Source organism: Fukomys damarensis, unplaced genomic scaffold (genome assembly GCF_012274545.1).
Source record: "Fukomys damarensis isolate Sample0158 unplaced genomic scaffold, DMR_v1.0_HiC HiC_scaffold_19, whole genome shotgun sequence".
Taxonomy (NCBI): domain Eukaryota; kingdom Metazoa; phylum Chordata; class Mammalia; order Rodentia; family Bathyergidae; genus Fukomys; species Fukomys damarensis.
Window position 1 is genome coordinate 17,756,541 of NW_022900931.1, and position 15,549 is coordinate 17,772,089.

At 38.7% G+C, this 15,549-nt stretch overlaps 1 protein-coding gene across 2 annotated transcripts in view; it reads right to left on the reverse strand.

The window, feature by feature from the left end:
- Positions 1-12,105, reverse strand: part of Gys2 (glycogen synthase 2) — a 55,492-nt gene extending 43,387 nt beyond the window's left edge. The window contains exon 1 of one of the 2 annotated variants that reach the window (XM_010615619.3): positions 11,745-12,102. In XM_010615619.3, coding sequence (XP_010613921.1) covers positions 11,745-11,865 — 121 coding nt within the window. In that variant the 5' untranslated portion in view covers positions 11,866-12,102. Of the gene's footprint in view, positions 1-11,744 lie in introns of both variants that reach the window. The other variant, XM_019206312.2, reaches the window with a different exon arrangement.
- Between the last annotated feature and the right edge of the window lie 3,444 nt (positions 12,106-15,549).

A 15,549-nucleotide genomic window follows, 5' to 3' on the forward strand; every position in this document is an offset into this window, starting at 1 on the left:
CTTTTTGGGAAACACACAACAAAAACCCCCAAAATTTAAAAAAAAAAAAAAAAAAAAAAAAAAAAAAAAAAAAAAAACAAAGGATCTGTTATCATTCAGGTTAGTAATCCACTGGAAGGGATAGAAATGGGTCTCTCTCTCTCTCTCTCTCTCTCTCTCTCTCTCTCTCTCCCTCTCTCTCTCCCTCTCTCGTTAGCATTTAGGATCCTCCAAGCACAAGGGTTTAATTTTGCTTTCTAATAAAGCAGGGCTTAGCTGGGAGTATAGTGGTAGTATAGAGGGAGATAGTAGTATAGTGGAGTATCTGTGGTACAGTGTGTGCTTAGTATGTGGTTTCCAGCACTACGAAAGAAAGAGAGTAGGGAAGGGGAGGGGAGGGGAGGGAAGCAGAGGGGAGGGAAGGGGAAAAAAGACGAAAAAAATAGGGTTAACATGTTAACTGTTGAACACTAAGAAATAGCTCTTTGGATCAATTCTGTGCCTTTATTGAAGTCCCTGCTGTGTACATGTGAGATAGGCTCACAGCACCAGTGCCAACAGGAACAGCACTGTCAGGAAATCTGCAGAGAAGTGGACTAAAGAAGCGTCAAAGGGAGGATGAGCAGCCATTGTCACCTCACATGGCCTGGGCATTTGTCACCTTTCTTCTCATCTGCAGGCTACGTGTCTGAGGAACAGCTTGCAACTAGGAGCAAACCTCCTAAGCTAAACTGATTTTCTTTTTTTTTTCTTTCCCTTTCCTTTCCTTTCTTCTTCTCTTCCCTTCCCTTTCTTTCCTTTTCTTTCCCTTTCCCCTTTCCCCTTTTCTCCCTCCCTCCCTCCCTTTTCTCCCTTTTCTCCCTTTCTTCTCTTTCTTTTTCTCTTTCAGGATTGGGGATTGAACTCAGGAAGTACTGAGTTATACTCCCAGCTTACTCTTTTATTTATTTTATTTTATTTCATGGCAGGGTCTCTCTACACTGCCTAGGCTGCCCTCACATTTATGTTCCTATTGCCGCAGCCTCACAAGTAGCTGGGATAACAACTGTGCACTGCCACCCTGCACCCAGCAAGAGTTGTTCTCTTTCTCAGAGATTCAACAAGGGCGTTTCTGATAAGGAGAAAGAGGTGATCAATTTCCAGGAAAGAGGTTCTGCCCAATCTCCATGTCAATTCAATGACGCAAATAGAAGTTTGCGTTCTCACAGGGTACTTCTCCCTGCTTAGCGTCATTGTGCATTTACTCCCTCTGCCATTGATGCTAGCAGTATTAAAACGTGAAGCCAGGGAAAATGTATATGCTTGGATCTAGCATGTCTACACCTAGAAAATCATCCTGGGAGAAAACAAGGGGAGGGGATTGGATTTGCTATTCAGTTATGGGCAAGGGAGTGGCATAAGAAATGCTGTGTTAGCCAGGTACTGTGGGGCACAGCTGGAATCCTGGTTCTCTGGGAGGCTAAGGCAGGAGGAGAGCAACTGAGCCTGGGTGATTTAGACACCTGGCAAGATCCTGTCTTGAAACAAGAAATTAGAAAAGGGCTGCAGATGTAGCTCAGTGCAGAGGTTCTGGATTCACACTCTAGCACCACAAAAACGAAGAAAGAAAAATAAAGGGAAAAAAATCTCAAAACTCCCGTGTGAAGTCCTGAGCCAATAAGATCCTGGAATCTATATGCAACTCAATCTCAGAGAGCAACTTTATGACTTGCAACTTGAAAACAAAGTTTCTTTTCTCATTTTTCACTTTCAAAAGGTATTCCAGCTCATCAGGATCAAAGTTTTGATAGGTAACATACATCTTACATTTTCTGATTTCAGTAGCTTAACTTTAAGTAATAATCTTATCTGTGGCTAAAACTGATGGTCAGTCAAGTCGCCATCTTTGTATTCTTCCTGAGCCATTCAAATCAAACTTTCTGGTAAATTGTCTTCAGAGAAGTGAGACAAAACAGCAAATGTTGATTTTATTATGTGATACTAACAGGCTTCACTAATTTATAAATGAGAAGAGTTAATGTAAGTTCAAAATATAAGTACTGCATGCAAACACTTTTTATATGAGTGTATAAACTAATCATCTTTAAGAACTTTATTTTTAAGGAAATATTTTTTTGCCTGTACTAAAATGGAACTTAAATTGTCACTGAAGCTGTCTAATAATAAATACTCATTCAATCACAGGTCAGATGGCAAGTAACAAAGGCAGTGTGGGACACATGAATAAGATACACAAAGCCTGAAAGTAGCAACTTCTTGCTTAGACCACAACAGATGTGATTCACTTAACCATTCAATGGTGAAGTTAAGTCTTTGTAAACCGATATTGACACCAACTCTATGTAAGTGTTTTGTCCAGTTCTGGAAAGGTTTATGAACCACTGACATTTTCTAAGTGTGAGAGGCACATCTTAACAATGTATTTAAATATACATAAGGTTTATTCAAAACCACTACTACAAAAAATGCAAAATTTTCAGATTATTTATCCTCTTCTATGGACTCAGTTCTTTCATTTTATCGAGAGAACATGTTATAGAGTTGGGATAGTACGTTTACTAAATGCCTTACTTATATTTTTATTCTTGAAAACTCTTATTTGCAATCCCTATATGTTAACAAGAGCCTTTTTATCACAGCCTTGTTTATGAGGTTATGGGGTTTAAGTTCAAATAGACTTGCATGAATAGAAATACATTTTTATTTGCTGGAGAAAGAAAAGAGAAAAAAAAATTTTTCCAGCTGCAAACCAAAGCAAGGGTCTCATGCATGCCAGACAAGCATTGTGCCACTGAGTGATGCCATTAGCCCCTGAAATTCTTTTTAAAAAATTGTATTAGTCTGTGTTTGTGATATGTAATAAATGCATTTGTTGTGGGGAATTAGTATGTATACGTATGGAATTTGATCAATTTCACTTCCTCTTCCCAGCCCCTCCCTTCCACCCCTTTCCAGGCCCCCTTCCCATCTCCACAAAGTCTATCTCCCTGTTTCCTGTTATCTATCTTTTATTTTGCCCTTTGAATCATTTCTATTTTGTATTTTTCAGATGACAAACCATTTGATAGTCTACCTTGAGCATCTGATTTATTTCATTAGCATTATGAACACAAGCTGCATCAATATCCTACAAATGACTCGACTTTATTCTTCATTATAGCTCAGAAGTAGTCCGTTGGGCAAAGATACTCCACACTGTCTGTCCATCCATCTATTCATGGACATACAGGCTGCTTCCAAGCTTTAGCTATTGAGTTCTGCTGCTACCAGCACGGGTGGATATAGATCACTGTAATATGATGCGGGTAACGATTCCAGGAGATATACAGAAGAAGTATCTATAGCTGAGTCAAATGGAATTCATAGGTTTAGTGTTTCGAGGAATCTCTGTACTAATTTCCAGGTAGTTGTTCGATTTGCATTTCTCTAATGGCCAAGTTGCTGAATATTTTTTCATGTACCTATTGGCTGTTTGTACTTTTGAATAGTGTCCATTAAAATAAGATAAACATAATTAATCTGCTATCTCTTTTTCTACATGAGGTCATCAGCTTTATACAGATATTTCCAAAACTGCCATAAGTATATTGAAAAATGCTATGTATGGCTAGGCTCTCCCACTGTATCAAGAATAAAATCATAGGGACAGAGATTTAGCTCAGGGGCACCAACATCTGCCTGGCAAGTGCAGTACCAAAAAACAAACAAACAAACAAAAAAAACCAAATGAATAAAGCTATGACATTTAAAAAGTAAAAATCTATTGTGTATTGGTTGAGCCCTGATGGTGAATACATCTTTGTCCCTCAGATACTGTTTCCCTGCAACAAGTCCTCTCCCCACTGTCTCATACACTTAGCACCATCTTAGCCTCCCTCTGTCCTCTCTACATTTATTTTTTATCTGCTTTTCCCTCAGTTTGTACTCCATTTATTTACCACACTTTGACCGGAACGTTTTTCTTAGTATTGATAGCTAGAGTATATATACAAAGGCAGAGATAAAGTCACTCTCATTTTCAAACGTGGAGTATAAAACCAAAAAGGTTCACCAACAAGCATTTTTATATGAAAATAAATGAAGTTTTCTAAAATGACGAACTATTATTTTACCATAGAAATGGCCATTGAGCTTGCATTTCACCTTCAGTTTCAAAGAAGTACTTTGTATTTTATTGATCAGCGTTTTCCTGAAACAACGTGGCGGGGGTATCTTTAGTGTGAGGACAAAGTACCAGGCCTTTCATGAACAAGAAAAGGTGAGCTACCATGGCACATAGATATCAATGAAGTAGTTAAATCCCTATGTTTTCATCTAGAAATAGTTTCAGTTTTACTAAAAAAAATCACGATCCTAAAACAGGATAGAATGGGCACCATCTAAAATAAGGACCAATAGCCCCTCCTTTCCCTTTCTCCATGCACATGAAAATATTTATATTTATAATATGTGTTTACATATAGAAAATTGGGAAAATCTTTACTGTTTTAAAATTCTCAAGTGACAGATTTGGGAAGTCATTTGTTTCCAGATATGCGGCCCTAGTCTGACCCGTCTGTCCCCCTACACAGTTGCAGGAGCAGAGATAGACACTGTGTGGGCAGGAGCTCATCTCTGAGGTAGGCTTTTCCAGGTTGGAAAGCAATTACGTGCTCCCTTTGACAACGGACAACAAATATTTGTGTTCCCAGCACTTTGCTGGTCTGTGGTTCAAATCAAAGCAGTTAGTGTTGGACGGGACGGAAAGAGGATAAAAAAATGAATTAAGATATGTGATGGCCATGTACGAACTCCTCATGAGTAATGTAACATTTTGTACTGCAAACATATACTAATAGAAACTAAAATATGAAAAGTAACACTGAGATTCCACCTCACCCCACAAAGAATGACTGCTATCAAGAAATCAAACAATAACAAATTTTGGCAGGGTTGTGGGGAGAAAGGAACCCTTATCCATTGTTGGTGGGAGTGCAGACTAGTGCAACCACTATGGAAATCAATATGGAGATACCTCAAAGAGCTAGGTCTAGAGGTTTGATTTGACTCAGCCATACCTCTGCTGGGTATCTTTCCAAAAGATTTAAAAGAATCATACCACAGAGTTATATGTGCACCAATGTTTACAGCGGCACAGTTTGTAATAACTAAAACTTGGAAACAGCCCATCTGCCCATCTGTTGGAAACAGGATAAAGAAGATGTGGATTTTTTCTATAAAATGGAATACTACTCAGCCATAAAGAATGAGAAATTAGAGTCATTCATAGGAAAATGGATACATATTGAGGATATACTCTTAAGTGAAATAAATAAGTCACATGTGTAAATACCGAATACTTTCTCTGGTGTGAAAAACTGTAATAGTGCACAAGATCCTAATGGGATAATTAAGAGTGCGAAGTAGAAAGAAAAGGGCAAAAGGTGTAGGGAAAGTGGAAAGGGTAGGGGAAAGAAAATAAGGGAAAAGAAAAAGTATGAGAAAATGTAAAAATGAAAATAAAGAGTTTGTAAATGGGGAGGGGAGGAAGGGGTGAAGGGAAGGCAGGGACAAGGGGAAAACATGAGAACCAAGAACTGTCATGTGAAGGCACAGGATCCCATTAATGAATGTAACTGTATTGTAGACCTAGACTGTACCAATAAACTCAATTAAAAAAAAAAAGCAACTGCAAGGGCCAGGGGTTTGGCTCAGTGGTTCTGCTGTCTCTGCAGGTGATACACTTTGAGCAAAGCCACCTTGCCAATGCCTACAATGGTAGCTCAGAATATCTTGTAGAAGAGTGCTGGTGCCTGGTAACCTAGACAGAGAGGAAGTGGGAGATGAGCATCTGTCCTGAAGATGTGTATGCACCCTGTACAGCTTTGCATGGATTGTGTTTTTCATGAGGTGTGGCTGAGGATATCATTGACTTAGCCACTGCATATCCACACCAGGCAAAGAAACTCAACCCCTAATTACTGCGTCATTAGTCATTTAACACCTTTTACTGTTCTTTCCGCTTCATGTTTAAAAATAAAAGCATGGAATCATATTCAAAGTGAAACCTAGTATGATAATAGATTTTCCAATGTCCTCATTTTATGTCTAATTTCTGAAAAACTAATGATAATAAGATGGTGATTGCAGAAGTCTTATTAAACACTAGGCACTCTTGTCAGTAATTTACAATAGAAATTTCTTTTCATTTTTATAACATTGCTATAGGTAGATGTTACTACTTTTACCTTACAAATGGGGAAACTAAGGCACAGAGAGGCTTTGTGTTGCTCTAATACCACACAAGTTATGGGGGTGCTGAGGCTCCAGCTCAGACAGTCTGACTCCAGAACCCTGGGGTCGTGGATAGCAACAACACGAGTAAATGTATGCAACAACAAACGGATGCATGTTTAAAAGCAGTAAAGGGAGGCAAGGAGTAGCACCACGGAGAGACAAAGACCTTGTGGGGAGGTAGACTGTTGGTAGCGGTAGAATCATTTTGCACTGTGCTATAAAGAAGAAACATTTGGAAAACGATAGCTAAAAGAAATAGGGTTTTGGTATGTGAGTGTATATGTGTATTTTATAGCTATGATTTCTTCCTTTTTTTTGTAGCTGACACACATACAAATCATACATATTTATGGGTACTGTGTGACCTTTTAATACACATGTACATTGCATAATGTTCACATCAGATAAGTTACTATTGCTATATAGAAGCGAATAAGCATATCCACAGCTAACATCATACTGAATGAGGAAAAGCTGAAAGCTTTCTAAGATCTGGAGCAAGACAAGGATGCTCACTTCCATCACGTTTATTCAATATAGTACGGAGAATCCTAGCCAGAGCAACTAGACAAGTGAGAAAAATAGAGAGCATCTAAATTGGAAAAGAAGAAATCAAATTATCATTGTTTGCAGATGATATGATCTTATTTATAGAAAACACAATTCTGCCAAAAAACTATTAGAATTAATAAATGAATTCCAAACTGTTGCTGTGTTCAGAATTAACACAAAAGCAATAACATTTCTATGCACCAGTAGTGAATTATCTGAAAAAGAAATCAATCCTATTTATAACAGCTACAAAACTATACACAGTAATAAATTTAACCAAGTGAGAGAGCTCTACAATACAAACTATAAAACTCTGATGAAAGAAATTGAAGAACACACACACAAAATAGAAGGACATCCTATGTTCTTGGATTTTAAGAATTAGTAATATTAAAATGTTCACAATACCCATTGCAATCTACACATTTAATGCAATCCCATTAAAATACACATGGCGTTCATCACAAACACAGAAAAGCCAACCTAAAGTTTATATGGAATCACAAAAGACACTGAATAGCCAAAGCAGTATTGAGCAAAAAGAATAAGAAGTAGACATATTAGAATCTAAAATATACTATAAAGCTATAATAATCAGAGAGTGCAGCATTGGGATAAAACTAAAAATAGACCAATAGAACAGAATAGAAAGCCTAAGAATATATCTGCACATCTTTAGCCAACTGACTCTTGACAAGGGTGCTAAGAACACTCATTGAAGGACATTTTCTTCAACAAATGAGCCTGGGTACGTTTGATATCTATGTGCAGAAGAATGATGCTGATATGGCTGTGTCTAGACGTCCCCCGAAAGCCTCATGTGGTCATAGATGGGGCTTTTTCAGAGGTGGCTAGTGATGCAGGGATCAAGGGTGTGTGATTACTAAATCAGTCCACTGATCGGTTTGGCATAGTTCTGGGTGGGATTAAGGCTGTGCACCCTAGGTATGGTATGAGTGCTACCTGACTTAAGGGTAAGGATATAAGGGACAGAAAGCTTGTTGCTTGCTGCCTTCTGTCTGCTCTTCTTTTGCCATGAATTGTTTCTCCTCTGCCATGGAGCGGGCCAACTGTGAAGTGAAACAGCTAAGAGCTGTGAGCCAAAGAAACCTCTCCTCCTTTATTTACCTTTGGATGTTGGGTGTTTGTACGAGAAAAGTAACTAAAACAGAAATCAAACCTCTACTTCACACCAGTTACAAAAAACAATCCAAAGTAGGTTAAAGACTTAAATGTGAAACCTGAAACTGTAAATGTACTAGAAGAAAACACTGGAGGAATGTTCAGGACATTAGAATGGGTAAGGGCTTTTTTTTGGATAAGACTCCAAAAACATAGGAAACACAAGCAAAAACAGTAAAATGGGATTTCATGAAACTCAAGTCTTCTGCACAGCAAAGTAAACAGTCAGTAGCATGATGCAACAGAGTGGGAGAAAATATTTGCAAACTATACCTCTGATAAGTGGTTACTATAAGAGTATATAAGAAACTCAACTCGTATGGAGGTCCTTTACAGGTCATAGAGGCATCTGAAAATCTGGTGAAAGCATGAAGTCTTCTCAGAAAAGACTCCGGCACACATGTGCACACATTTTTCAGACACAATTTCTACAGCCTCGCAAACTTTTTGAGTTCCACTTTCCTTAAAGTTTTCTCCTTTAAAATGTCTGCCCGCAAATTCCGGATTTGTAGTTACCATTCATCACTACCACACCATTTGTCTGTATTTTTCTGACTTCTTCAGTACATCCTTCAAGCTCGTGACCTAGAGCTATGATGTCCAGTTCAGGAGGGAGCAGGTGAAGTATTATGTCCTGCAATGTGCTAGCTTAGGAGTAAAACAAATTGTGTCTAGTCAAGTTCAATAAGGAAAACTCTGTATAAGAACTACATTTCAGAAATCTTTACATCCCTTAGTTAATTTCATTATTTGTGACAGAATTTTTAAACTCTTTTTAATAATCCTAACTGCCCTCAAAATACCACACTCACATTCTCAATGAGTCAAGTCTGTGAAGAGGAAATCATTGTTGTAAGGCCTGAGCAAAGACAATAAAAATTTTTTTTTTCCAACATGTAGGCAAAATTCTTTATCCAAGCTCATGTAACCACCAGCACCACCAGCAACATGCTGGATAATCACTGATCACCTTGTTCTCTTCCCCTCACACTCACATTTGACTATAATAGCTGTTCCACGTCTATCTGCCCGTGGGGGGCCAGGCATTTAGCTGAGTGCTTCTGCTGCCTGCCTCACAAGTGCAAGGACCTGAGTTCAATCCCTGGTACCAAAAACAAACAAACAAACAACAACAACAAAAAATCTATCTTCCTGTGATTCTGAAAATTCTGGACTACTGGAATCAATGCTATTTTTTCTCCAGTCACAGTGTCTAACACCGAATAGACATTGTATGAATCTTTATTGAATAATACATGGGCATTGATTAAAAACAGATGAATGAATAAGAAGAAATTTCAGGTTAAGATGAACAATTGGAAAAGGTTATTTTGAGATCCTAGATTTAACTGTGACTCCTTCATTTGTTGTTTCTGAACATATTTCCATTCTTCACTGGCAAAGTCCTATCAGTGAGGGAACTTTTTTTCTAAGAGATTTTTTTAGTTTTTTTGGATATGAATACTTTCCTTGTCTGTCATGGAACACTGTAAGATGGCTAGAATATACTACTATATATTTATTTTAGTCATGAAGAAGCTGATATTCAAACAATGTAAGTTTGTGAAAATTTCATAAATCTCTCACATTTAACTGCAACTCAGACCTTTTCCATCTTTAAAGCACTTGCTTAGACAGTGGAGGTTTTAAGAGTTAATTCTTTTTTTTTTCATTATTTTTTTTGGTACATTTTAGGTATACAATATGCTGACACTCATTATTGGGATGTTGTACCTTTACATAATATATCTCAGAAAAGGAAAAAAATGGAAACAAAGTCTTTGTAAATGGGGAGAGGTGGAGGGGTTGAATGGAGGGTAGGAGAATGGGGAAAAATGAGAGTTAATTCTTATGTGGTAGCAAAAACATTTGGACTTGGAAAAGCTCTGATTCCAAGTTTTATCTCAGCCACTTCCATGGTGATTATTCAATGCCTTCCTAACCCATTTCATCTAAGAAATGGAGGAAATGAATTCATGATCTCTAATATGCCTCAGAGCATGGCTGTGAACTTCAGGGAGTAGAAATTCAAAGTAAATTTTAAAGAGAAACTATAGCAGCAAAGTGTCAAGGAGAAACACAGTAGTTCTCCATCTATTTAAAAATAATAACACGTGACTGTGAAAAAATATTGAAATAAAGATATACTGCAGATGCCAACTTTAATGTATATCTGTCTCCATATGCATACACACCCCAAAAAAGCCTTCCCTGGTAGAAGAAACAGTAGCAGATGAATGGCAAGGCAGTTCAGAGGTTGAGAAATAAATGTATTTTTTTTTTTCAGCTTGGAGAAAGCAAACCCATCGATCACTGTCTGTTCTCCGACCTATTCTAGGCCCAGCGCAGGTCGCCATGTCCATCGTCGGAATTAGGACGTATGGGGTGAGCGCTGTCACGTGTGCACCCATTACGTGACAGTTGTTTAAATGGAAGAAAAGGCAGGAAAGAGACTGAGCTCTGCTCAAGTGTAGGAACTTGTGCAGAGGTCTGATTTTTGTGAGAGGGGCTGATTTTGGGTGCTAAAGGCAGCCCAGCCACTTGATTTTCCCCACAGACAAGATATGACCTCAAATCCCTGCTAATTGTAGAGAAAATCTTTGTTAAGGTTTTTGGTTTCTGGTGCTCAAATGTAGTAGAGGATCCACAGGAATGGTAGGAATATTTAAAAACTGGACAGACAAAAAATTGTGACTAGAAAAAGGACTCTAAAAGAGTTACTAAGTACTTCCCTTTTCTATGCTAAGTTCTCTGTCCTCATTGCTTTCTTCCTATCTACAGGGAGGAGGACTGAACTATGACCTCCTGTGGATATTGTGCTAACTTTGCTTTTAGGGGTTTTGCAAATGCACACACAGGAGAACTTGAACAGGTCACATACGATCAGAACAGAGGCCAAACACAATTCTATTTTGAGACTATATCAGTTCTGCTTAGCCAAAAGGAAGAAGTAAAGTATCAAATCACGTTATCCTTTTGGCTCCTCCAAGTTACCATCGCCACTGCCTTTTACCCATAAGTCTCTGGGCCTGGTCCTTCATGGTCTGGAAAAACTCAGCCTTCAGAATCAGTACTTTTTCCCTATTGATGTCTTGACCTGTTTAAACTAGAGAATATCAATACACGGGGATTGTTTTTATAATTAAATTCATTTAGGTTGACTTTTCCAGCCCAGCTCAAATGAAGTTATACCTTAATAGGAAATTATGTTATTTTGACAAATTTGATTTCCTTTCATATTATATAGTTTCTACATGCATGTAGCATTGAAGAAAAAAATTACATTTTGCCTTCTGAGCAGCTTCTGAATTAAAAACTAATTTCAAAGTAATCTTGATTACTAAATATTTCATATATCACTTATAAAATGTAGAATTAAAGTTTCTAATTGGTCCTCTGACCACATATAATTCTTCCTAAAATAAAGTACTTAGTTATGAGTCTTTGATAGAGAAAAATTATAGAACAAAAAACATAGATAAAAAATTTCATTTCTTTTTTGTTATAATGGGGATTTAAATTTTTAATTTAATCTCACATTTCTGGCAATCACTAATATTTTCAGGTTTTCTCCCTCTTAAATATATCCAGAAGTCTACATTTTCATTACCTGTTAAGAAAGACAACGTTCAGGGTAACCTAAATATATTATTCAGTTTGAACACTGGTCTCAATTGCAGGCAATTCATGATCACTAGAGTCACCCGTAAAGTCCTAAATATACATGCTTTAGCAACCCAGGGAATGGCACAAACCTTTATTGGTCACCTCCCAAGAAACTTCAAACAGCAGCAAATCCTCCACAGGAAGTTTGTCAGCTTCCCACTGAGGGAACCCGCTCAGGGAAGTCACAGACAAAGATCGGCCTCGGAGCATTCTCCTTCCAGTCTCAGACCCCTTGTTGAATCTGTTTCAGTTAAGTGGAATCCCAGGAGAGGTGAGCTGAGACGAGCTTTAGGGCCGGTAGGGTGTCCGGCTTGGGCGGCTTCTCCTAGGAATAACCCCGCGGAGTGAAATCTCTACTTCCAACAGAGTTCCCAGGGAAAGGAGAAATCGCAGCAATTTCTGCAATCCTTCTGGGCAGGTCCAGCGAGGACGTTACCCTAATGTCATCTGTCCCAACACCCGGAGCAGCCAGTGAAATCCTCCGGCTCAGAGGTTGGGCAGGCAGCCCTGGGGTAGGCTGAGCATCAAGGCCAGCCCTTTAGCCTGTCCCTTTGCCCAAACTCCCAGACTCACTGTCACCGGTGCCTATTTCATCATTTCCACAGCACTCCGTATTAATGAGTCCCCTGGTCAAGTCTTAGGTGACACAGAATCGACTGGTATGGGCCTCTGGCTTTAAATTCTTTTAGGTTTCACTCCCTATATCTTTTGATGCCTCTTTCGGGAGTTAAAAAATTGTACCCAGCTATTTCCTTCTGCACTTACAAACTGAATTTTGATGATAGGCATAGATCTTGATTCTCTTTTCCTTAATAATGTAACAGCGTTCCGCCCCCACATGAGAAAGCATAAATCTCAGTGTGTCTTTGGGTACTGTTTATAAACAATGTAACTTTAACAGATCGGTGACCATTAGTCCATATTTTAATGGGGCAGGAGGAATTACTTTTGGTCACATTTGTAATTTACTTCAAGCATTACCAAACTGATGCAGAATAGTCCCGTGGACATGAAAGTATTCAAACAAGGGAAGAAAGCCGCAAAGAACACAGGTTCTGAAATATCACCAGGCTGGGGCTGCAGATAAATCCACACATTAGCTTCTCATTCTAAGTGTATGTCCATGTGTGACCATGTACTTCACACACACCATCCTACATTGTTCCCCAGAGGAGTAAGGGCATTCTGTCTTACTCTACAGATTTAAGCTACAGTCAATATTTTTACATCACACTATACGGTAGCAGAATTGAAGCTCACGCGAAGCATGATTCAAGCTGGCTGCAGTAGCACAGGCCTATAATTCCAGTAACTTAAGAGGCTAAGGCAGGAAGGTTGTGAGTTTGAGGCCAGCCCGGGAAGTCTTAGAAAGGCCTTATCTCAAAATACAAATTATCATAGGACTAAGGCTGTAGCTCTCAGTGGTGAAGCCTCTGCCTATCACGGGTGAGGCCCTGGGCTTGACCCCTAGCACTGCGTATATGATTTATAATCAGATAAACAGAATTTATATCTATTAGATTTTTAAGTAGAGAACCAGAATTTAATTTGTCACCTGTTAACACTATTTTATAACTTTTTATTATGACATTAGCCCATTTTCCATAGGGTTGGTCTAATTGGCTCAAGCTTGTTTTAATGACTCAAGATAAGTCAAACTGTATTTTATGATGTGACATTAATGAACACATGTGAATCAAATACAGCAACTACAGGTTCTGTGATTCAGGAACGAGTGTGAGTCTGAGCTTCATCTATACTTGTACGTATCCGTATTACTATCCATTTGCTTAAGTTGTGAAGAAAAGGTTATAAGACTAATCGAAAAAATGACGAAAATAGCAAAGATAGGAGGCCACGCTGTCGAGACGCCTGCCTCTTTCACGCAATGACGTGTTTGTGTTACTTAATCTCTGTGGGTGCTACAAACGCGAGTTCCTGTAAAACCACACAGAAGGACGTGTTGACGAGGAGCGAGAAAGCGGTGCTGGGAGGACAGCACTTCCAGCTCCCAGGTTTCCTCTCAGCACCCTTCACCAGTCCTTCGGCGAGTGAACAGGCCGCCGCAGCGCTGACTCACATTACCCAACCCACCCAGAGTGGTTTGCTCCTCTCTGGTGTGTGTCAGGTGTCGAGTGCTTGGCCTGGAACTGAGTTCTGCCAGCCGCTTATTTGCCATGTAAGCAAATAACCTTGAGCCGATGTGTTAACTAAACTTTGGTTTTCTTATTAAAATAAGGAGGAAATAATTTATCTAAGAGGCTCAACGTAGTGCCTGACACTACGACAACCGCGTTAGCAATGCTCGGCCTTATTCATAAGGCATAGGGTGGCCCACTAAATCCTCCCCAGAATGGCAGCATTTGGCAATAGAGGCAAAGAGAGTAAAAAGGAAGCTACTTTTAAAATGGTTTTCTGCATTGTACTATGCACGATTATTATTAATTACATAAAACCGTTTTGGAAAAACTGACTTTAGATCAATGAATATAAATATTAGTAAATGAAAATGTTGAAGATATAAAGTAAAATGAGTAGCGTATCTTGGGGGTGAAGGGAGGCTAGGGGAATAGGGAATAAATGAGAACCAAGACCTGTCGTGTAAAGGTCCAAGACACCAATAATGAATGGAACTGCACTGTATACCTAAAATGTACCAGTAAGGATTCAGTCTATAAAAAAGTGTATCTGAATCAATTTCATATATACATATATATATATATATATCTATATATATAGATATATATATATATATGTGTGTGTGTGTGTCTATATACACTTCTACTTCAAGTGAAATAAATAGGAAATGTGTAAATACTGAATAGTTTCTCTGGTGTAAAAAACTAAAAGTGTAAGTGAGGTTCAAATGGTGTAATTGATAGTGTGAAATAGGAAGAAAATGGCTAAAGGGGAAGTGGGAAGGGGAGGGAAAGGAAATAAAGGAAAAGAAAAAATGTGAAAAAAGAAAAAATGGAACAGTTATTTGTAAATAGGGGAGATTGAAGGGGGTGAAGGGAGGGCAAGGGTATGGGGAAAAAACAAGAACCAAGATATACCATGTGAAGAAGCAAGATCCCAATGATAAATGTTAACTGCACTGTTTGATTTAAATGTACCAGTAAACTAATGGGAAAAAAAAATTCCTGGCCCTTGGTTCCCACTTGACTTTTTTGTGTCAAGGAACAACATTCTTAGCAACATGTGATCTCCGAGTGATCTCTCAGTGCTGACTTATGAAACTTTTTTTTTTTTTTTTTGCTACTGGGGATTGAACTCAGGTCCTTGCGCTTGCAAGGCAGGCCACCAAACCGCTGAGCTAAACCCCCGGCCCCGAAACTTTTATGAAACTATTATTCTCAACATGAGCACAGCCTTTGCCAATTCCTGCTTTTTATTGGTTAATACCATTTTCAGAATTGCTCCTTGAGTCAAGAGAAGGGAAATAAAGGATACCACACCAAGTGTGTCCATATCATCACCTCCCCAGGTTGTCTATCTGAAGTTTCATTGTTTGGCTACATTTTCAGTAAAAAGGCAGTCATTTATGCAATAAGATTTGGAAAGGAAATGGAAAAGACCTCTGATTTCCAAATCCCTGACTATTGTCGTCTACAATATATGCCAAAGGCAAAAATGGATGAGCTGGCAGCAGAAAGAACAGCTGATCAAGCAGAAAGGACACAGGGTTTCTCTGAGGCAGGAACATGCTCAAGTGACCCTGACCCATTTCACACCCACACTTATTTTTTGCCATTCAATGGAGTTGTGAGAGGGCAATCAGATCTGTACGTGGTTTCTGTGGTAAGCACTCCAGTAGAGGTCACTAGATACATTCAGAAAACCACACATTTGCTTGGACATCTTGGAATTTTCTTTGAAGCCTTCAGGACTTCT